Genomic DNA, 22,735 nt, shown 5'->3' with positions numbered 1-22,735 from the left:
GTTTGATCTTCTTGTCGTCTTTTCACTCTTATCTATCTTATTCAGAGCATGATGTACGCCGGGGAGCTGGTGGAGCGCGCCAATGATATCAGGTCCATCGCCTGCCAAGACTTACGTGAGGGTAAGGCTCTACGCGAACAGCTCCAGGCTACTATTGACGAGATGAAAGTGACACACGCTAAGGAGCTTTCGGAGTCCCAAGCTCGAGGCGACGAGCTTCTGAAGGAGAAACAGGAATTTTTGAAAGAGAAACAGGAGTTTCAGCGACTGACAGAGGATCACGTAAAGGAGAACCAGAGGCTGAAAGAAGAGTTAAAGAATGCTCTAGCTGAAGCATCACAAATCCGTAGGGACCTCAAGGATGCCAAGGGGCAACACGCTTCCGAAGCCTCCTCATTCAAGGAAGAATTCCTCAAGTCAGAGGAGTTCAATGAGATCTGCGCCCCTAAAGCTTTTCACTACTTGGAGGTAGGTTTCGAGGGTGCAGTTGACCTCTTCAAGGCCCAGGGATATCCTCCGCCAGGCGCACCTACTGACTTCATCGACATTGAGGGTTTCATAGCGAGTCTCCCCCCCGATTCTTAGACCGAGCTCCTTTACTTATGTCATTTTTTATTTACGCAAACATTGTATGCCTTCGGGCCATATTCTGTTATTTTCTGCACTGCTTTACTTTCCGTAGTACTATGCAACATTTGCGATGTTTACATTTGGTTATTTCCTTTTGTGCACTTTTGGCATGTACGAACTCGCTTTATGCAACATTGAGTACTTTGCATTTGCATTCACTGCTTCTTCCGAATTTATCTTCGATGCTTTCAAATCACTAAGGCGAATAAAATCGGCAGGGTGCGAACTCCTCTGCTAGGCGATGTCTTAGTATGAAAATAAAAATTCAACGCCCTCGCTCTCTAACTCCTCTGCTAGGCGATGCCTTAGCAGGACACGAGAGAATCAACACCTCCACGCTCTAACTCCTCTGCTAGGTGATACCTTAGCAAGAAAATAAAAATTCAACACCCCCACCCTCTACCTCCTCTGCTAGGCGATGCCTTAGCAGGAAAAGAGAAATTCAACACCTCCACCCTCTAACTCCACTGCTAGGTGATACCTTAGCAAGAAAATAAAAATTCAACACCCCCACCCTCTACCTCCTCTGCTAGGCGATGCCTTAGCAGGAAAATAAAAATTCAACGCCCCCCCCCTCTCGCCTAGCAGGAAAAGAGAAATTCAACACCTCCACCCTCTAACCCCTCTGCTAGGTGATACCTTAGCAGGAAAATAAAAATTTCATACCCTCACCCTCTAACTCCTCTGCTAGGCGATGTCTTAGCAGGAAAAGAGAAATTCAACCCCTCCACCCTCTAACTCCTCTGCTAGGTGATACCTTAGTAGGAAAATAAAAATTTCATACCCTCACCCTCTAACTCCTCTGCTAGGCGATGTCTTAGCAGGAAAAGAGAAATTCAACCCCTCCACCCTCTAACTCCTCTGCTAGGTGATACCTTAGCAAGAAAATAAAAATTCAACACCCCCACCCTCTCGCCTAGCAGGAAAAGAGAAATTCAACACCTCCACCCTCTAACTCCACTGCTAGGGGATACCTTAGCAAGAAAATAAAAATTCAACACCCCCACCCTCTAACTCCTCTGCTAGGGGATACCTTAGCAAGAAAATAAAAATTCAACACCCCCACCCTCTAACTCCTCTGCTAGGTGATACCTTAGCAGGAAAATAAAAATTTCATACCCTCACCCTCTAACTCCTCTGCTAGGCGATGTCTTAGCAGGAAAAGAGAAATTCAACCCCTCCACCCTCTAACTCCTCTGCTAGGTGATACCTTAGCAGGAAAATTTAATTTTTCTCCTGCCATCAGCTCCTCTACTAGGCGATGTCTTAGTAGGAAAATGAAATTTTTCTCCTGCACTCTGCTCCTCTACCAGGCGATGCCTTAGTAGGAAAATTAACTTTTTCTCTCTGCTCCTCTACTAGGCGATGCCTTAGTAGGAAAATTAAATTTTTCTCCTGCCCTCTGCTCCTCTACTAGGCGATGGCTTAGTAGGAAAATGAAAATTTTCTCCTGTACTCTGCTCCTCTACCAGGCGATGCCTTAGTAGGAAAATTAAAATTTTCTCCTGTACTCTGCTCCTATACTAGGCGATGCCTTATTAGGAAAATTAAAGTTTTATCAAAACCTCTGCTCCTCTACTAGGCGATGCCTTATTAGGAAAATTAAAGTTTTATCAAAACCTCTGCTCCTCTACTAGGCGATGCCTTAGTAGGAAAATGAAAATTTTCTCCTGTACTCTGCTCCTATACTAGGCGATGCCTTATTAGGAAAATTAAATTTTTCTCATGCCCTCTGCTCCTCTACTAGGAGATGCCTTAGTAGGAAAATTAAATCTTTATCACCTTCACAATACAACAACATTCATGAACTAAAAAAAAAAAAAGAACTTGATTTTATTGAATTCCAACGGATTACATAAGGAAATTCAAAAAATAAAATACATCAATGATGGAATCAAGAATAATATTTCCTAAGATGATAAGCATTCCAAGGCCTCTTCAAAGCCTTGCCTTGTGCATTTTCCAAGTAATAGGCTCCAGAGCTCAGCCTCTCGATCACTTTGAAGGGACCCTCCCACTTTGGGTCCAACTTTCCTCTCTGCTCTTCTGGCACCTTCCTCAGGACCAAGTCACCTACCTGGAAGTTTCTCTGAACGACCCTCCGATTATAAGACTGTGCAATACGGTTCTTATAAGCTTCCATGTGAATGCTGGCAGCCTCTCTCTTTTCTTCCAGAAGATCAAGGTCAGTGGCGCGTCTCGCATCATTGTCTTCGTCATAAAACATTATTCTTGCTGATTCCAACCCAATCTCAGCTGGGAGCACTGCCTCATTACCATAGACCAAACTGAAAGGAGTTTCTTTGGTTCCTTCTCTTGGGGTGGTTCGGTATGCCCATAAGACACTTGGTAGCTCATCAACCCAATTTCCCTTAGCATTGCCAAGTCGAACTTTCAGACCCTGCACCAGCGTCCGATTAGTCACCTCCACCTGCCCATTACTCTGCGGGTAAGCTACAGATGTAAAGACTTGTTGGATCTTCATCTCTTTACACCAAGCTTGGATCTTAGCCCCTTGGAACTGTCTCCCATTATCAGATATCAATCTTCTAGGCACCCCATATCTGCACACTATATTCTTCCATAAGAATTTCAGAACGTCACTCTCAGTGATTCTTGCCAACGGCTCTGCTTCCACCCATTTCGAGAAATAGTCAACTGCCACCAATAAGAACTTTTTCTGAGCAGGAGCTATAGGAAAAGGCCCCACAATATCCATTCCCCACTGGTCAAAAGGACAAGCNCCCCCCTGTTCAACTGCGGGTGAACTCGTGTGAGGTGTGAGTTCAACTTGGAATACCACATCTCTAGTCTTCCAACTTCCCAGTGTTCCAGCCATTTTGGCTAGTGTCCGCCTTTTCATTTTCTTTCCTGGGAATCTGTTCAAACGTAATCTCTGCAAATTTTTCTCTGACTCTGTCCACTTCTTGAGCATCCTCAATAAGTTTTTCATCTTTCACATCATACATTCCCTTCATCTGTTGTGCTACCAGCTGTGAGTCAGAAAAAATAAGTACCCGGGTAGCTCCCACGTTTCTGGCTGCTCGAAGTCCTGCCAACACAGCTTCATACTCTGCCTCATTGTTGGATGCTCGAAAGTCCAACCTTACCGCTAACTTCACCTCCTCCCCAACCGGTGAAATCAGTACCACTCCCACCCCACTTCCCTCCTTCGAAGATGAACCATCCACGTATACTTTCCAAGGGTCCACATTTTCTTGATGCACGGTCTCAGCCAGAAAATTGGCTTTGGCTTTGGTGATGACAACAAGACGTTTGAGGCCATATTTCCTATCTCATCCAATTGTGGTACTCACCAACAGTCCATTGGGGAAGATTTTAACTCATTCAGATATGTCTGGTCGTTTGGTCAAGTGGACTACTGAACTGGGAGAGTATGACATCCAGTATGAGCCGAGAACAGCTATTTGGATGAGCCCACTACCCCTGGCCCATCCCAAGCCCAAATGGAAGACAGGCCCATCAAGGGCCCAGGTATTCTCCTATAAATATTAGGTGTTGGTGTTCATTTGATTCATTCACTATATTGTTTTCAGCAGCACCCTTAGCTGCTCCCCTCATATATCCTCAATCTCTGACTTGAGCGTCGGAGGGGCTACGCCAGGACACCCTCCTGGCCCCCTTCTAACGGTCTTATTCTTGATTTCAGGCTCAGGGTGATCTTAGAGCCCACGTCTGAACTAGTGACGCTCGGTGGGATCGGACCCGAAATTTTCCGTGAGTATCATTCAAGCATGTAATAATTTTAAATTTCGTGCATTCATTTGTAAATGTAACTTTCTCTTGAATTAAAGATAATAATTATTTTTTTGATAATTACAAAAAATGTTTGTTATCTTTATTCAGTTATCTATATGGTGGAATTTCAGAAGCGAGGATTACCTCACAGACATATTTTGCTATTTGTCCATAAAGAAGACAAATTTCTAGGCTTAGAGACAATAGACGGAATAATTTTGGCAGAAATTCTTGATGAGAAGGAGGATCCAATTTATTATGTAGTTGTGTGCGACTTCATGATCCATGGCCAATATGGTGAGGCAAGAAATAATTCTTCGTGCTTGTTAGATGGTCACTACACAAAGAATTTTCCAAAAAAGTTTGTTGACTTCACATCAATAGACGAGGATGGATACCTAGTCTACAAGCGTAGCGATAATTGGCGAACTGTTTTTAAAAACGATGTTAATTTGGATAATAGATATGTTGTTCCACATAAGCGTTATTTGTTGATTCGATATGGAGCTCATTTGAACGTTGAATGGTGTAACTAATCTCGACATCAAGTATTTGTTCAAGTATGTAATTAAGGGACACGACCGAGTTACTGCATCTTTTTATCATAGTGGGGATGATGATAAGTCAGGTAAGCAAGTTGACGAAGTGAATATGTACTACCATTTCATATACATTACCTCGTGTCAGGCTTCTTGGAGAATTTTCAGATTTGGTATTCGATAAAGTGATACACAAGTTGAACAATTGAGCTTTCATATTCCGAACGAACAAAATGTTTTTTTTTCCTGATTTGGATCAAATCGATAATATTCTTGATCGCCCTACTATTAATAAAAACATGTTTCTGCCATGATTATTATCTAAGATGCATTTTAAACTTCAACTCTGGTGCCACATGCAATGAAGATATATCTTTTGTTAATGGTGTTCGGTATTGGTCCTTCTGCGATGCTTGCTATAGCTTAGGATTGTTAAAATATGCAAAGGATACGCTGATGGCATCATCGAGGCAAGTCAATGGTCTTCAGCACGATCAATGAGAGTTCTTTTGCTACACGATTGTCATCATATTGCATCAACCGACCCGAAGTATTTTGGGAGTCGTGCTGGATATACTTATCAGATGATATTTTTTTAGACAACATAACTTGCTGAAACATCAAGGTAAGCGCAAGATAATAGTCTGAATTTTGTTTTTTATTTTTTATTTTTTGTTGATGTTATTGTTTATTTTACAAAAATACAATTAAAAGATTATGAAATTAGAAATTATGCATGAGTAGATGTCGAGAAGCTTTTGCGAAGTTGTTGAAAAAGCTTTTGCAAATTTGTGGAAAAAGTTTTTTAGATTTCCAATATTTTCATTCTTCGTGAAATAGGTTAATACATTATGAGTTGTGATTTTATAAAAGAGCTTTGTTAGAAGAATATGAATATCTAATGGATGCAATTGATTCAAACCAGGGTGGAATGTTCTTTTTTTACGGTTATGGAGGTATTGGAAAAACATTATATTTGTATGGAAGACTCTATCAACAACTTTGAAATCGAATGGATAAATTGTGTTAAACGTGGCATCCAATTGTAATGCATCTATTCTTTTGCCTGGTGGAAAAAATGTTCATTCTTGATTTGCAATTTTATTTAATCTTAATGAAGAATTAACATGAAATATCAAACAAGAGAATCATCTTGAAGATCTTATCGTGAAATCCAAACCTATCATATGGAATGAGACTCCAGTGATACACAAGTTTTGTTTTGAATAACTTGACCGAAGCATACATGACACAATGAGATTTGCAAATCCTTCAAGTTTTCACCTCCCTTTTGGAGGAAAATCGGTTGTATTGGGTGGTGATTTACGACAATTTTTCCTTTTATTCTGAAAGGCAGCTGGCATAATATTGTTCATGAGACTATTAATACGTCATATCTATGGAGACATTGCACAATTTTTACTTTGACTAAGATTATGCTGTCTTCAGAATTTGGCTTCCGGAGGATTTGATTGAAAATATAAGGGATATAAAAATCAAAGAACCAAATGAAGGCTATGCAACAATTGATATTACAAATGAACTATTGCTTAATGACTGCGATGATCCTATTGCAACAATCATCGAGAATAGATATCCGTTGTTCGATAGTACGATAAGTGATACAACATATTTCCAGCAAAGAGCTATATTGGCACCGACCCTCTATGTCGTTCAGGCCATAACTTAAAAAAAATGATATTATTGAACAATGAGGAGAGAATGTTGTATTTAAGTTCTGATTGGGAGAGTCATCCAGACAGAAATTTCGATCTATGTTGTGCATATGACTGGATTCTTAAATGAAATTAGGTGTTGGAATTCTGAATCACGAGCTAAATGTGAAGGTTTAGAACGAACATAGATCGTTCTCTTGGATTATGCAGTGACACTCGATTGATTGTCACAAGGCTCGGAAACCATATGTTTTGGAAGAAATAATTCTTACTAAAAATAATGTGTGTCATAAAATTCTCATTAAAATAATGTCATTGACCTCTTCTGATTCAAGACTTCCTTTCAAGTTTCAGTGAAGAGAATTTCCCCTAATTATTTAATATGCAGTGAAAATTAACAAAAGTCTGGATAATCACTATCACATGTAATATTTTTTTGAACAAACTCATTTTCAGTCATGACCAGTACGTCATTGTATCCAGAGAGTTACAAATTGTGAGGATTTCAAAATTTTAATATGCAATAAAGACAATAAGCAAGAAAACTTAACAACAAAAATTGTATTTAAAGAAGTTTTTCATGATTTGTAATAATATTTTTGTTGCAAATTACATGTACTACTCGCTATCAATTTATTTTGTATTTATGTTTTAATGGCACAACTAAATTCTCGAACTATCCAATTTTTAATCATATTAAATACGAGATATAGTTCGTGCATTTCATGAGTAAAATATTAATATTGTTAGGAACAAGAGATTGGTTTAGAGGGGGTGAATAAAAAATCTCAAAATTGAGTTGGTTGGGTTAGCAACGCAAGTTGTGATTCTCGTCAATTGGGTGTTCAACAAACCAACAATAGAATATTTCGCGGAATGGGGTTTACTGAAACTATTTGAACATGGAAGATGGTTTAAAAAAACAATTAGGTTATCAACCTGATACGACGGGAAGTAAAATGCACATAATTGTTATGGATGTTTGTAGATTTGAATAACTCTCACGTCACCCCTTCTTTCACTTAGGAAGGATTTCACTAAAAAAAATTGGTAATTACAAGAAATTTTCAACAACCCACTTCAGCATGACTTATCTCTTATCTGCTGAAACTCCTAGAAACTTCTCAAACTTAAACAAATGATCAGTAAGACTCTTATTGTCAATTATAAGTATTTAACAATAGAATATATTAGCATGAATTGATCCTCAACGATAAGATATAAATCTTTTATGTGTATGCTAAAAATGTTTCGAACAGTTTGGCTCTAAAGAAATTGAAATTACAAAATAATGCTTCACAAATTAGGATTGTTAGCTCTTGAAACTTCATTCAACTGATCTATTTATAGGCTTTGATATCAAGGGTCATGAATTTCAATCTGACAATCGTTTCCAAATAGAGCCGTCGTTGTTTCATGTCATTGTCCTTTCTGACATATCTTAGTACCATTTAAATGTTAGTTTGATATTACAATAATTTAAATTGGTTATCTTGATTTAGTATTTATAATATATAGCTCAATAGATAATTGACAACATTTATAAGTCTTGGCATATATAATGTATGAATATGATAATAATTTATAACAATCATATAAATAATGATTATTTAATATATGGAAACATTTTATCAATTGCATTCTAATAATGTTCATTTATTTTAACTTTATTAAATACCAAGAGTGAATCTTCTAATCTCGACTATTTAATTTAAAATTTGAACATATAAAATCAACAACTAAGGCTCAAAAAACTGAAAGATAAAGAAACAAAAGACATCATAATGGACTTGTAATTACCTTAGCTTCCCTATGGATACAACATTCGAACTCACTAAATTATACTACTTGTGGACAACATGCTCTTGGAAGTGCAACAATCAAAGTTGTGGCAGTGACAACTGAATAACCAAGAAATATACCAACACCAAATTTGGCATTGAAAGCGGACATATGGTGACTTCTCATGGGTTTCGATTGAATTGTTGACGAGAAAAAATGAAAATTGATGAATATTAATAAAGGACATAAGAGGTCGCGCTAGGACGGTCATTCTCGTCCACTCCAGTGCGAAGGCATGAAAAGTGAAAAGCTAAAACAGAAGACCTAAATTAACGCCCTAGTGCTCTTGAAGGAAATTTAATGTGCTCGAACATAACATGTCACGCTAGAAGGTAATTTCCAACCTCCCTAGCGTGACTCAATATGGAAAAAATTGGCTGGATGATTTCTTTCTTAATTTGCTAGATCCTTGGCTGCATCTTTACATTATAAAAGCCCTAATACACAAAAAAAAAAAGATCAGATTTGACACAAGAAGTAGCCGCAAGCAAGGTTTTAAAGAAAGAGAAGAAGGAGAGCAAGAGAATTCGATCGAAGAACAAGAAATATGCATATACTTTTTATCATTCTCTTTTCTTTTAGTTAGGATTTAGAGGATCATACCCTCAAAATTTATTTTGTGAATTCTTTTTGAATATTAAATTTTGTTTTAAACATACTTGATTATGTTATTGTGCTTTATTGCATCTTTGTAGCATGACCAACTTCAAAGTGATTTTATGTATTATAATTTAAACCAAAAAATTTTTTATAATGTGACATGATAACATAATACATGGATTTGTAACTTTCATGGACATATAGGGTTGGATACATGTTGATAGACATAATCAATAGATCGAAAGCTAGAAGATTTCACACTTCATTAATGCAATTGCAATTGTTAAATAACACAATGACATTGTTATTACATTTTGTTAATTAGATTAATATAGCTCGACATAATATATTGATAGAGTAGGAATCCCGTCAAAACCATGACTTAAGAATTGAAATTCAATCATTAGAAGAAAATTAAAAGGTAGGTGAACCGATATCCTTACAATTATTTATTTATTATTTTAGTTTATATTATTTATATTGTGTTTGTTTCATTTTGTGATTTCAATATTAATTTATTTGATTAATTAATTCATGTATCGTTTTAATTAACTAAAAAATTGTCCTCAAGAGAAATTTATCTAATCAATATATATGAGAACGATACTCGTACTTTGTACATTATATTATAATTTGACTTGTGCACTTGCGATTCATTCGAGTGTAAACTTTGACATTATTTTTACTCGGGATTTTTAGTACAAAAAAAAAACTCAATCAGATATGTTTAACTAACTGACATGCATAACGTATATGATTCTTAACAAATTATATACCGGGAAATCCATAATCTAGATTTAATTTACGCTAGTTATTAATCGATCTAGAAATAAGATGATTTAATCGTTTATGTCATAACAACTCTTTATCATTATTAATTGCTGCAAAACATGTCGGCAAAGCTAGGTAATTACTATACCAATCAAATTTATATGTATATTCATTTCTAATTCTAGTAAAAAAATGTTCGGTTATCAGCATTCTTAATTAAGCAGTTACTCTTATGAAATTTAACTAAGTAACCATTATCATAAATTTGACTGATAATGATCAAATTATAACACATATTCTCAAAAGTAGAACATCATTAATCAAAACATTTCTGTGAGTAATATTACCCTTATCCACGGTCTTAACCTTTGCGTTGTCACCGAAAGTGATCTTGGGGCCTTTATACTTTATTAGATCAGTTAGCAGTTGGGCTTGACCAGTAATGTGTCTTGAACAACCACTGTCCAAGTATCAAAATGAATTCTTTAGTCCTTCATGCTTCTTGATCTACAAGCACAAATAAAATCAACTGGTAACCAATTTTATTTGGATCCAAACAGGATTAGTCCCTTTAGAACCCACACTTTGATCATCCTGACTAACCGAACACTCTGTTTTTTTTTAATGGGTTGTGCAAAAATGTGTGTGTGTGATGTTTAGTGTACACTCGAAACAAAATGTTGTCTCGCCTTCCTATCATCATTAGTTTTCTTGTATCTCGATTGAACATGCCTACTATTATGGTATTGGTAGGGCTTACCCTTAACAGAATTTTGCCTTACTGAACTGAATATGTTACCAGACCAGTTAGGCTTGCCATATGAACTCTCTGGTGTATAAGCTATACTAAATTTTATGCCCTTGTTCATATGTTCAACAGGCTTTTCAACTTTGAAGGTTGGCTCTGGATGTTCATATATCGTACTGGACTTAATAAGTGAATGTATCTTCCATTGAATATGTTCAATTTCGACTGAGTATTGTTGTCAGTGAGGTTGTTGTCATTACTTCTAATGACGAGACATGTCCTGTTTCCTGATGGTTTTTGCAGCTCTTGAATTTTCTCGAGATTGACTGATGACTTATTCTATTGTTTAAACAGTTCAACTACTTTCTTATTCTCAGAAACCAATAGCTAATACTCAACTTGTACTCGTTCATTCTTAGTCCTTAGCTTTGCAACTTCTACCTTAAGACAAAACACTTCACCTCATTGTTCTCAGTTAGCTTTGTATCCTTGTAAGTTAGGCTCGACTGCTTAAGCTATGGCTTCCTTGACCACCAGCACTTTCTGATATATATTTTTTCTGAATGAATTATTGTCTTCCTTGAATCTCTTTTTTTTGTCATGAGATCTATCGTCTTTGTTAATTGGCATTCTATCATCCTTCTTTGGTTTGGGATAGTCGTCAATGAAATGACCGACTTTTCCACAGTTGAAACAAGAAATGTCCTCGTTAGTGGACTCTCTCTTGTGATCCTCTCTTGTGATGAGATCTTCGACGAGAGCTCTAGAAATTACCTTGATTCTTCCTTAGAAATTTGCCAAATTTCTAAACGAATAATGACACCACGTCATTGTTCAAATGCTCGGCCAAATTCTCCTTGGAAACTGATGGTTCTATTGTTGCAGCAGCTAGTGCCTTGGTCAGTTGAGAACTAAACTCACCATCGGTTCTTGATTCCAGTTCAAATTCATAAGCCTTAAGATCTACGAACATATCATGAAATTCAATCTTGTAAGATATTTGGTTCTCTCATAACTATTATCTTCACATCACATTCTCGATTGCCATATTTTTCCCAAGAGCCGCCAGTTCTATTATGATGACGCTTAATATTTCATCAAAGTCTGGCATAGACTCAAAAGAATTTGTTCTCCTTGGTCTGATCGTTGCTTTCACACAATTGGATCAGTTTTGCCAGATGTCCTTGGCAGTAGAGCACATTTTGATTTGATGGATGTGTTCTTATTCAATATTTGTACATAATATCCTTGGAAACATTATCCAAATTTTCCTTTTCCTTATCTTCGTCGGTCCACTCCATTCGTGGCTTTTCAATCATCTACGGAGCACCACATGCAATGGCAATAGCAATATTGACTTTTATTATTTTCATCGGTCTGTCTATAATGACGTACCACATGTCATTGTTTTGTGCAACTAAATGAGACTGCACCTGATCTTCCATAATCAAAGTCCACTTTGGAAAGCATAGAGATTTTACTGAAAGAAACCATTTAAATGAATAGTGTTTAGAGACAAGAATTGACCCAATCTGATATCACTTGTTAGGATCAAGAGATTGGTTTAGAAGGAGTGAATAAACAATTTCAAAATCAACCCGGTTGGGTTAGCAACTCCAAGTTGTAATTCTCGTCAGTTGGGTGTTCAATAAACAAGCAGTAAAATACTATGCGGAATGAGGCTTACTGAAAATATTTGAACACGGAAGATGGTTTAAAAAAAAACAGTTATTGTATCAAACTGATACAGCAAAAAGTAAAATGCACAAATTTGTTTCTGGATGTTTGGATTTTTGAATAACTCTTACATTATCTCTTCTTCCACCTAGTAAGATTTCACTAGAAGACTTTAATAATTATAAACAATTTGCAATAATCTACTTTAGCAAGACTTATCTCTTGTCTATTGAAACCCCTAGACAATTCTCAAACTTAAAAAAATGATCATTAAGACAACTACTGTTAATTACAAGTATTTCACAATAGAATATACTAGCACAAATTGATTCTCAATTATCATATACAAATATTTTAAGTGTGCTAAAAATGCTTTGAACAATTTAGCTCTAAAGAATTTGAAATTCAAAAATAATGCTTTCGCAAATCAGGATTGCTAGCTCTTGAAACTTCATTCTACTGATCTATTTATAGGCTTCGTTCTCAATGGTCATAAATTTCAATCTTAGTCATTTACAAATAAAGCGGTCGTTGTGCCGTGTCATCATCCTTTTTGACGGATCGTACATCTTGGACAGTTTGCATTGACTCTGACATTTCAACAGACTGAAAATGTTGTTAAAAGATTTTATCGAATATGTCAGTAGGGCTTTGAAAATTAACAGAGAACAACCTCAGAGAATGTCCACCAAAAGTCTGACCGATTCAGTTAGGTAAGGTCATCAGTTGTCCTTGAATCAGTGGCCTTGATCATCAGTTTAACTTCAAAATCAGTTTTCCTCTTTATTAGTTGGCTAGACGATTAGTTTGCTCAGGAATGATCAGTTACTCGAGAGTTCAGTTTCCCTTATTTAATTCAGTTCGGTTAGGCTATGTTAATTCTTCTTTAACTCTGTAGCTTTTGAAAAACATCCAAAACTTAATTGTCCAACAAATATGTTTTAAATTTTTACTATTTTCTTTTAAATATGTTATTTTACAATACCGTGTAAATGTTGCCAATAAATTAAAAAGATATGAGTATTTTTTGGAAAAAAAAAAAAAAAANTCAATTGATCTTTGTCGGCTTAAGCTTTAGATGTGTATCATTAGATTTAATGTAATGACACGATGTTAATTACTCTTCTATTTGACAAAAATTAAGATTGATTATTTTAAATGACGAATTTAAAATAATTAAGTCCAATGATATTAAAAAATATCGGGTCATAGACGATATTAAAATGAATATTTAAATTTTATAGTAAATAGAAGTTGAAATAAATAAAATTGGGTCACTTTTACTATCAACATATACACAAAACTCCAGTGAGACAGTCTCACAGGTCAATTTTGTGAAACAGGTATTCTATTTGGGTTACCTATGAAAAAATATTACTTTTTATGGCATCTCCGAGTTACTGCATCTTTTTATCATAGTGGGGATGATAAGTCAGGTAAGCAAGTTGACGAAGTGAATATGTACTACCATTTCATATATATTACTTCGTGTGAGGCTTCTTGGAGAATTTTCAGATTTGGTATTCGATAAAGTGATACACAAGTTGAACAATTGAGCTTTCATATTCCGAACGAACAAAATGTTTTTTTTTCCTGATTTGGATCAAATCGATAATATTCTTGATCGCCCTACTATTAATAAAAACATGTTTCTGCCATGATTATTATCTAAGATGCATATTAAACTTCAACTCTGGTGCAACATGCAATGAAGATATATCTTTTGTTAATGGCGTTCGGTATTGGTCCTTCTGCGATGCTTGCTATAGCTTAGGATTGTTAAAAGATGACAAAGGATACGCCGATGGCATCATCGAGGCACGTCAATGGTCTTCAGCACGATCAATGAGAGTTCTTTTTGCTACACGATTGTCATCGGATTGCATCAGCCGACCCGAAGTAGTTTGGGAGTCATGCTGGATATACTTATCACATGATATTTTGTTCAGAAAACATAACTTGCTGAAACATCAAGGTAAGCGCGAGATAATAGTCTGAATTTTGTTTTTTATTTTTTATTTTTTGTTAATGTTACTGTTTATTTTACAAAAATACAATTAAATGATTATGAAATTAGAAATTATGCATTAGTAGAGGTCGAGAAGCTTTTGCAAAGTTGTCTTTATGAAACAGAATATACTAGCACGAATTGATCTCAACGATTAGATACAAATATTTTAAATGTGTGCTAAAAATGCTTCGAACAATTTAGCACTAAAGAATTTGAAATTCAAAAATAATGCTTCGCAAATCAGGATTGTCACCTCTTGAAACTTCATTCGACTGATCTATTTATAGGCTTCGTTCTCAATGATCATAAATTTCAATCTTAGTCATTTCCAAATAAAGCGGCCGTTGTGCCGTATCATCATCCTTTCTGAAAAATCGTACATATTGGACAGTTTACCTTGACTCTGACATTTCAACGGACTGAAAATGTTGTTAAAAGATTTTATTGAATATGTCAGTAAGGCTTTGAAAATTAATGGAGAGCAACCTCAGAGAATGTCCACCAAAAGTCTGACAGATTCAGTTAGGTAGGGTCATCAGTTGTCCTTGAATAAGTGGCCTTGATCATCAGTTTAGCTTCAAAATCAGTTTTCCTCTTTATTAGTTGGCTAGACGATTAGTTTGCTCAGGAATGATCAGTTACTCGAGAGTTCAGTTTCCCTTATTTAATTCAGTTCGGTTAGGCTATGTTAATTCTTCTTTAACTCTGTAGCTTTTGAAAAACATCCAAAACTTAATTGTCCAACAAATATGTTTTAAAGTTTTACTGTTTTCTTTTAAATATGTTATTTTATAATACCGTGTAAATGTCGCCAATAAATTAAAAAGAGAGAGAGTATTTTTTGGAAAAAAAACAAACAAACCAACCAATTGAACATAAAATATATTTTTTTCCAAAACTTGATTTAATTTTTTTCTTTGCCTTGCAAAAAATTTATGCATTAGAATAAATTAACATATATTTTTTAAGATTGATAGTATTTTACTGAAATAACCACATCAAGTTATGCTGAAAATTAATTTCAAAGAGTTGACGGCACAGACCAAATTTTATTATTTCTACCCAATCGAAATAAATTGTCAAAACATTAAGATTAATTGATCTAATTATTTTTATTAGATATTTTTTCATATACAACAAAAAAAAATTTACTTTTAAATATGGTAATTTTAACACTTAATTTGCAAAAATTCTACATTTTGAAGTTTGGGGGTCGGACGATCATGTAAAGGTTCTTTAGCCAAATTATACGATGAAATGGTATAAAGTTAAATTATTAACAATTTTTAAAATATATGATTATAAGTGATTTTTGTTTTTCCTGAAGAAATTATAATAATTTACTAATGTTCAATTCAGTTGGTTAGCACTGAATGTGTTACAACTGATACTGCTAACTTTAAATATATCATCACAAGCTAACACTTGATTCCAGAGGCTCATGAATCAAATCCTCATGGAGATCATTCTCAGGCTTTACTCTACGCATGATGGACAAAGGTCGGAGCAAGAGTCTTAAAACCCGGCAAAGAGGATCCTGCAGACCTTCCATTTCATAATGCCCGAAGCGCCAGTCTCTCTCAACAAAAGGTCGCGATATTGGTATGTCAAGCCCCCCTGTGCAAACAAAAAGGATCAAGGAAAAGTTTTCAGTCTTTGATACGGTGTCGGATCACGACGTCGAATAAAAGACGAAGCAGCTAGATATGTATGATATTCAGTATGTCTACAGTCTGTCTATACCTCTGACTCAAGATGCTAAAGCCCCTAGCCCGACTTAGACAAGAACAGGCAGTATTAAAAAAGAACATGAGTAGAACACTGAAGAGAATATATATACATATAATTACCAGCATACATATCGCCATTTTTATTCACCGCTCGATAAAATGGCCTTTCTTTTTTCTCTCTAGCAGCCCTTTGAAGTTCATTCCAAGCACGCACCCTATCTAACCGCGTTATTTTACGCGTCTTAACAACCTGAAATAAGGATCCCAGTCACGTCATCAGCGGCAAGAACTCAAGTGCTGACTCTGTGATGAAAAAAATAAACGCTTACCTTTGAAAACAAATTATATGACGCACGTGGGATTCGAGCGAGATTGTTGGACCGATCAACCCCTACCAATCCAAACTTGGGACCATATCCATCAGCCCATTCCCAGTTATCTGATATTGTCCAAAACAGGTAACCAAGAATTGGTACACCCTAAATGATATCCAATAGCAGATCAACATCAGAACTTTAACCAAATAGTTCTGTATTTCCACAGTAATTATAAGCAGTTTCAAATCAAACCATTCTCATCGCTGAATAAGTTGCCAAAAGATGTTCCAACATGTATGGTCGCCTTATTAAATCTGTCTCGTCGGACACACCATTTTCTGTAATAATAAATGGTACACCTAAATGTTTGTATCTCTCATGAAAATGTAGCAATATACGGAACAAGCCATCAGGATATACACCCCGTCCAGATTCACTGTACTCATCATTTTTAACAAGCTTCAATCCTGAACGAGAGACCACTTCCTACTCCGGAAAAGAAAACATCAATATTTAATAAAAATAAAATGTCAAAATCAGAAACAATCAGAGCACACAAAACCTGTCCATAATAATTTATCCCAATGTAGTCCATCTTTTCAGATATTTTGTCAAAGAACGGAAAAAGTGCCAACGAGTTAGCAACTGATACAGGAGCAATGTCGAAGAGTCCGTATGGTCGTATAAAGGAGACATGGTGTGCGACACCAACAATTGCATTTGGGTTCATGCTGAAGAAAGCCCAAAAAACCTCATATTAGATGTATCCCACTGTAGATGTAATCACACAGTAAAATAAAGTCCTATAGTAAGAATTTCAACCCATTAGGAACTGAAATCCACAAAATTACAAATATAAAGAAAAGAGAACAATGGAGAAAACCTTTTCTCATGGATGTAGTCGAAGGACTTTAAGTGCGCGACTGCCATCCAATGCATGGCCTGGTTAAAGACGCCAGCAGGTAGTGTCGAAGTGGCAGCCTCGAGCATATCAGGATTACCTCCAGGCCAAGCACCAGCAGTGTATGTGAGAAGACAAAAAATGTGAGGTTCATTAAAAGTCACCCAGTAGTCCACCAGACCCGAGACACACTCAACTACCAACCTGCAAAAATAAAAATATTTACCAGGTTCATCCAAATATCTCTAATTCACATGGTCAAAGTTTCTGGCAGTTCTATCGAGTGCCTATGGTTCAGTATTGACACTTGATCGTCAAAACAAATCATTCTCATCAATTGATCTTTTAAGTATTGACACTTGAGCCTTTTTTTGCGCCTCACGCTTTTGACAACAATGATTCCACTGGTTATGGTATAGTGGGGTAGACATGAGACTGAAAAGACTACATGGGAGTTGGAGGCTAAAATGCGTTAAGAATGACCTCATTTGTTTGAAATTGTCACACATCATTCCATGTTCTCTGATTTACCTATGTAATATCAGTGGTAAATATTTTGACTTGAATGTAACTATGTAAGTTGTGTTGTGCTTTGATTTCGAGGAAGTCTTTTGTTAGAGGGAGAGAAATGTAATGACCCGATTCTAATTACCCTTTTTATTTGGCATTATTTTATATGAAGAATTTAAAAGAATTAAGTCAAATAATTAAATTGTGTGTCTAAACTATGTATTAGAAAATATCGGTTTATAGACGATATTAAAATATATATTTAAATTTTATATTACACGAGAGTTGAAATAAATCAAATTGGGTCACTTGTACTATCAACATATAATATATATACACGACACACACTGATTTCCTTCTCTCTCTCCTACTATCTTCCCCAAACCCTTCAACAATTTTCGTCAACATTGACCGCTGCTAGCGGCCGGAGTGTCGTCGAAAAGTTTGAAATAACCACTTTCTGAAAGCCAATGATGTAAGATTTCTTTTGGTACCAATTTTGTGAAGTTTCATTGTGACCCGAAAATCGGCCATTGCACAGCAGCCCTCTTGGCTGGGAAAACGTAGGAAAAATTCAGGTTTTGGTCGTTTAAGTTTCGGCCTAGCTGTGGTAAGCAAGATTTCACAAAGGTCTAGCCATTTTTCCGACTAGTACAGCCCCATCCAGCCACCTTCGACATCATTACGGTCCAGCACCGCCGTGAACTCCGGTTTCCGACCACAATGTTCCGTTTCGGAGGTGTTAAAACTGGATTTTTCCAGCCACTGTTGTTTGGGTTATAGGCTGCTTGAGGGTAGAATACAGTTTTTTGAAACTCTATAGGGGCGCTAGCACTTGACTAATAACAAAAAGAAAAAGAAAAAATGACATGTTTATATCGATGGAGGAAATAACGATGTGGAGGAAAAGATGTATAATGCAATTTTAGTCCAAATATCGTATAATTATTGACAGTGTTAGGTTAATGTTGTAGGTTCTGGAGTTGATCGATTTGGAGTATAATCCGGCGACCCTAAAATTTATCGTTGATATAATAATGTGATAATATGATATAATTATTATAGTTTGATAAGTATCGGATTTATCGCAATAATTCGAACTAACAAAATAATTCAATTTGAAATTGTGAAATTTTGAGATAAAATTCAAGGTTTAAAATTATAGGAATTTAAAGTACTTAAATAGTTGAAATTGGACTTTTAGTGAATTTAAATGGTTTATGAGATTATTATATGATAATAAGACCATTCAAATTTAATGATCATGTGATTTGTCTGAGTTTACATTTACAGGATGTTCTTGAAGATTTAAATTACTTGTAAATTGGTTGAGCTCATAGAAACAATTATTTTCATGATGTCTGACAGAGGCATATGATGATCATGTGTATTATTTATTTGTTATTTGTTGATCTGTTTGATATTATATGCTGACTTGCATATTATCAATGGGTAATTGATGTATAAAATAAAATAAAATATTTAATGTCCACGCATATTTTTATTTTAATTATGACATATCAATACCATTGAACATATCATATTGAGCCCGTCTGTTATTGAGATCCAGTTATATTTCGGTTGAGATCAGTTAAATATATGATATTGTGTCATGGAGATATTTGGCTACCTTAATTCGGTCCATCTTAGGTAGTTGCTGGCTTCGAGGCAGGACCATATCTCATACACGATCCGTTTAGTCGTGGACCAACTCGAGCATATTATGTATTATGATTGTTGATATCGATCATTTGATTCCTGTTACCCTGATATCTTGCACTTGTTCATGCATTGCATTCATGCACGGCATCATTGCATTTCTATGTCATATATCGTGGTTTCTTGATGTCCTTTACTGGAGTTATTGAACCCCGAGAGGGGGCTATCGTGTCTTTTCTGTGTGGACATGACAGGTGGTTCGACCTCATGTGTTCAATTGTAAACATCAGGAAGTACCAAAGCTCCTTGAGAGTGGGCTCAGATGTATTTAGGTACTGCGTAGTGTTGTCGTCTTTCAGATACTATATGTATATAATTAGAGGATTGTATCATGTTATTATCGAGCCTTGTCGGCTCAATGATATTTTAGGTTTGTGTATGTCAAGACTGTGTTTGGCCGACACTTGTTTATGTTAGTTGTATTTATTGAGGGCATATGTTGTTTATTTTGAGCATTTGATTTTTATGGTATGTCTAATTTATGAGAAGGTCATGACGGAATTCTTAGAGGTCCAAACGCAAATTTTTAACTCACTTTCCACTGTTTATTAATTAATTATGATTGCATGTTAATTAATTCTGATTATGATAACAGACCCTTACATTTAATGAGAAAAAGGTTAATATGATCAAAAGCATATACATGGAATGACGAATTAGACATAAAATCAACTACTACAAAACCAATCAAAATCCTAACCTGGTAAAGTCCATAAAATATTCAACAGTCTTTTCCACCTTCCACCCTCCGCACTCGGCTGCCCATGGTGGCAAAGAATGATGGAACAAGGTCAGCATTACTTTCATCCCATACGAGTGAACTTTTTCTATTATCCATTTATATCGCTCCAATGCAGCGAAATTAACCTAAAGGGTACATTTGAATATAGTATTATCAATTGTGTGACAGTATCACATTTGAAAACATGCACGCATGAGCAATTGAAATGATCATCAAAACTTGAAACTTTGATTCCAGAATGGACAACAGGAGTAGAAACAATATCACTAAAATTAAAATGAAAATTCGTCCGTCATTAACATCAACCTGAACCTTACTGCTTGAACGGAATAGTACACATATTCATTACGGATATCGGAGTCGAGCATTTTCAAAGTCGTTCTTACTGTTTCCTTAAGACCATTTGTTGGATTCTCAGGTATGATTCTTGTCCAGTCTATTCCCATCCGAAAAACTTGCACACCAGTATCACTGGCCAATTTCAACTCTGTATCAGGATCGGACCAAAATCTTAATCTCTCCTCCCTGAAAATAAAATCACTCGTTACTTCATAGATTATATATTTCAGTTTACAAAAGTATATGCCAGTCCGCCAATAAGAATATATCATTCTCATCGAATTGCTTGGAGAAGGACTACTATGACTATCAAACTAATCTAAGCAATAATTTAACAAAATTACTTTCTTCTCAAGCGTAATTTGAGAACTATATATAGCTCTTACGGGTGGGGAACATTATGCCAGGCAGCGACTGTATGATGACATTCTTCCTCCAAGATGTCTTCTTCAATTTCTTCGAATTTCTTATATCCTCTGATTTTTGCTTCCATTGCTATCCTCACTTCTTTTCTTCTCTTCGCGCTCTTATTCTCTTCTATGCCTGGCATTGAGGCTGGCTGAGAACTACCATCTGCTCCAGCCGTACCAATAACAGCATCCACTGGTTCAGAACCTTTTATCGACTCCGGTCGGTCACACGGGTGTTCCTCAGCAAACCGAAGCCATGCATCATCAAGCTTGTCCTCAACGTGGGCTGGTGCAGTGGCTAATCCGAAAAAGAACCCTTTTTCCTCATCTACAGAAAATTATACACAAGAAAAGTTGAGCCACACACATTTTGGCAGAATTCATAGTCCACAGGGGGAAAAGCCTTTTGCAAATGTGGTTAAAAACCATAAACAACTGTTCATTTACCGGGACTCCGCCTTTTCAATAACCTTGCAAGCAAAGAACTCTCACTCACATTTAGTTAATCACTTCGGCCCACGCTCTTGTAAAGCTTCGTTACACTAACAGCTCCTAAATGACAATCAAGTGCACACAAGAAAAACAAATGTTCATCTTTTTTCCATCTTTCTATTAAGAAAAGCACGAAAGTAGCAATCGTGGCCAACAATTAGCCTTAGGATGGTGCAATTGATTACGGTAACTACTTGGGTCCAGCCCGACCAAGCAAGTCTAAAAAAAGGCAATCATAACAAATTCCATACTTAACTAGCGACCACGATTAATCCCTCAACCGCAAAAAATATCAATAAACTTCCAAACCTCCTAAAGTGACAAGCTACCTCGAACGAATAAATAGCAACCCACAAAGCCAAATTCAATCGTTCTCACCCGTAATCGAGCTGAGGATCAAGTTACCTGGGGAAGAAGAATTGATGTCGAAGTCAGCAAGAACGTCAGCGGACTCGTCAATAGGGGACTTGAACCGCTTCAAGTTTTTCCGCCGGTAGCATGAGAAGGAATAAGCGTTGGCGGCGACAGTGACGGAGACTAGAATCCCAGCGAGCTTGGTGGCCGTCACGAACAACGTGACCAGCGTCATGTTGGTGAAGAAGATTGATCGCCCGATGGCGAAAGTAGTCTCATTTTTGTACTGTATGGTATGTGTATGGATGTTATCAAGAAGAGGCGAGAGGCCAACGCGTGTCATAACACCAGACTTGACGTGATGAAATTGACCTTAATTCGCGTGCCATTGACTCCAAGACCTCATAGATTTTATCGAGATTAGATTATGGTTCGCAATTGGACCGCGGAGGTAACCCGACGTGGATTTTTTTTATATAAAAAAAAATTTATAAAATGAATATTTTGGAAAAAAATATCTAAAATACGTAAATCAAGATAAACTTATTTGATGAAAACAAAATATTAAAAATAATTTTAAAATTTTATTCGCATTTTCACAACTCACTCAAATTTGAAATATACTATTAAAAAAATTTTGGATTATAATCAATAAAATTTTGAAATATTTTCAATTAGAGATACGTATGTTCCTTCAAATTTGAATCAATTTAAATTGTAGATTGATGAACTAATATTGCTTACTTCATCAAATCTTACATGAAGTAGTGTTATAGATTATTTAACAATATTAAAATCATTATTTTATAATTAGTTTGATTATTTTATTATTAGACAATCTGATGAAAACTTTCCAAAGAAAAATAACTAAGTCTCAGTCTTGCACTTCTTTATTAATCTTTCATTGATGGAAGAATCGGAAATCGACTCGAGATTCAACATCTTAGATCAAACGAAGTGCTTTGTAA

General features: G+C 35.9%; 3 protein-coding genes across 3 annotated transcripts in view; 1 reads left to right on the top strand and 2 right to left on the bottom strand.

The window, feature by feature from the left end:
• The window catches only part of LOC140981674 (uncharacterized), a 3,144-nt gene extending 2,559 nt beyond the window's left edge, over positions 1-585 (top strand). The window contains exon 4 of the mRNA XM_073448092.1: positions 46-585. Coding sequence (XP_073304193.1) covers positions 46-585 — 540 coding nt within the window. The remainder of the gene's footprint in view (positions 1-45) is intronic.
• Positions 586-3,437: 2,852 nt separating this feature from the next.
• Positions 3,438-4,086, bottom strand: LOC140981673 (uncharacterized). Its single transcript, XM_073448090.1, has 2 exons — positions 4,076-4,086; positions 3,438-3,921 (listed from the first exon to the last, which is right to left on the bottom strand). The coding sequence occupies exons 1-2, from the start codon at positions 4,084-4,086 to the stop codon at positions 3,438-3,440; spliced, it is 495 nt and encodes a 164-aa protein (XP_073304191.1).
• An 11,430-nt stretch (positions 4,087-15,516) lies between these two features.
• On the bottom strand, positions 15,517-22,138 carry LOC140980838 (beta-glucosidase-like SFR2, chloroplastic). The gene is made up of 10 exons (XM_073446901.1): positions 21,819-22,138; positions 20,898-21,249; positions 20,559-20,697; positions 20,131-20,297; positions 17,184-17,405; positions 16,863-17,031; positions 16,553-16,786; positions 16,313-16,462; positions 16,104-16,233; positions 15,517-15,870 (listed from the first exon to the last, which is right to left on the bottom strand). Exons 1-10 carry the CDS (start codon positions 22,108-22,110, stop codon positions 15,665-15,667), a joined length of 2,061 nt encoding a protein of 686 aa, XP_073303002.1. The 5' UTR covers positions 22,111-22,138; the 3' UTR covers positions 15,517-15,664.
• Positions 22,139-22,735: the final 597 nt, after the last annotated feature.

The sequence above is a fragment of the Primulina huaijiensis genome, chromosome 7 (genome assembly GCF_012295235.1).
Source record: "Primulina huaijiensis isolate GDHJ02 chromosome 7, ASM1229523v2, whole genome shotgun sequence".
NCBI classification, from domain to species: domain Eukaryota; kingdom Viridiplantae; phylum Streptophyta; class Magnoliopsida; order Lamiales; family Gesneriaceae; genus Primulina; species Primulina huaijiensis.
This window is presented reverse-complemented; position numbering and strand designations above follow the sequence as displayed.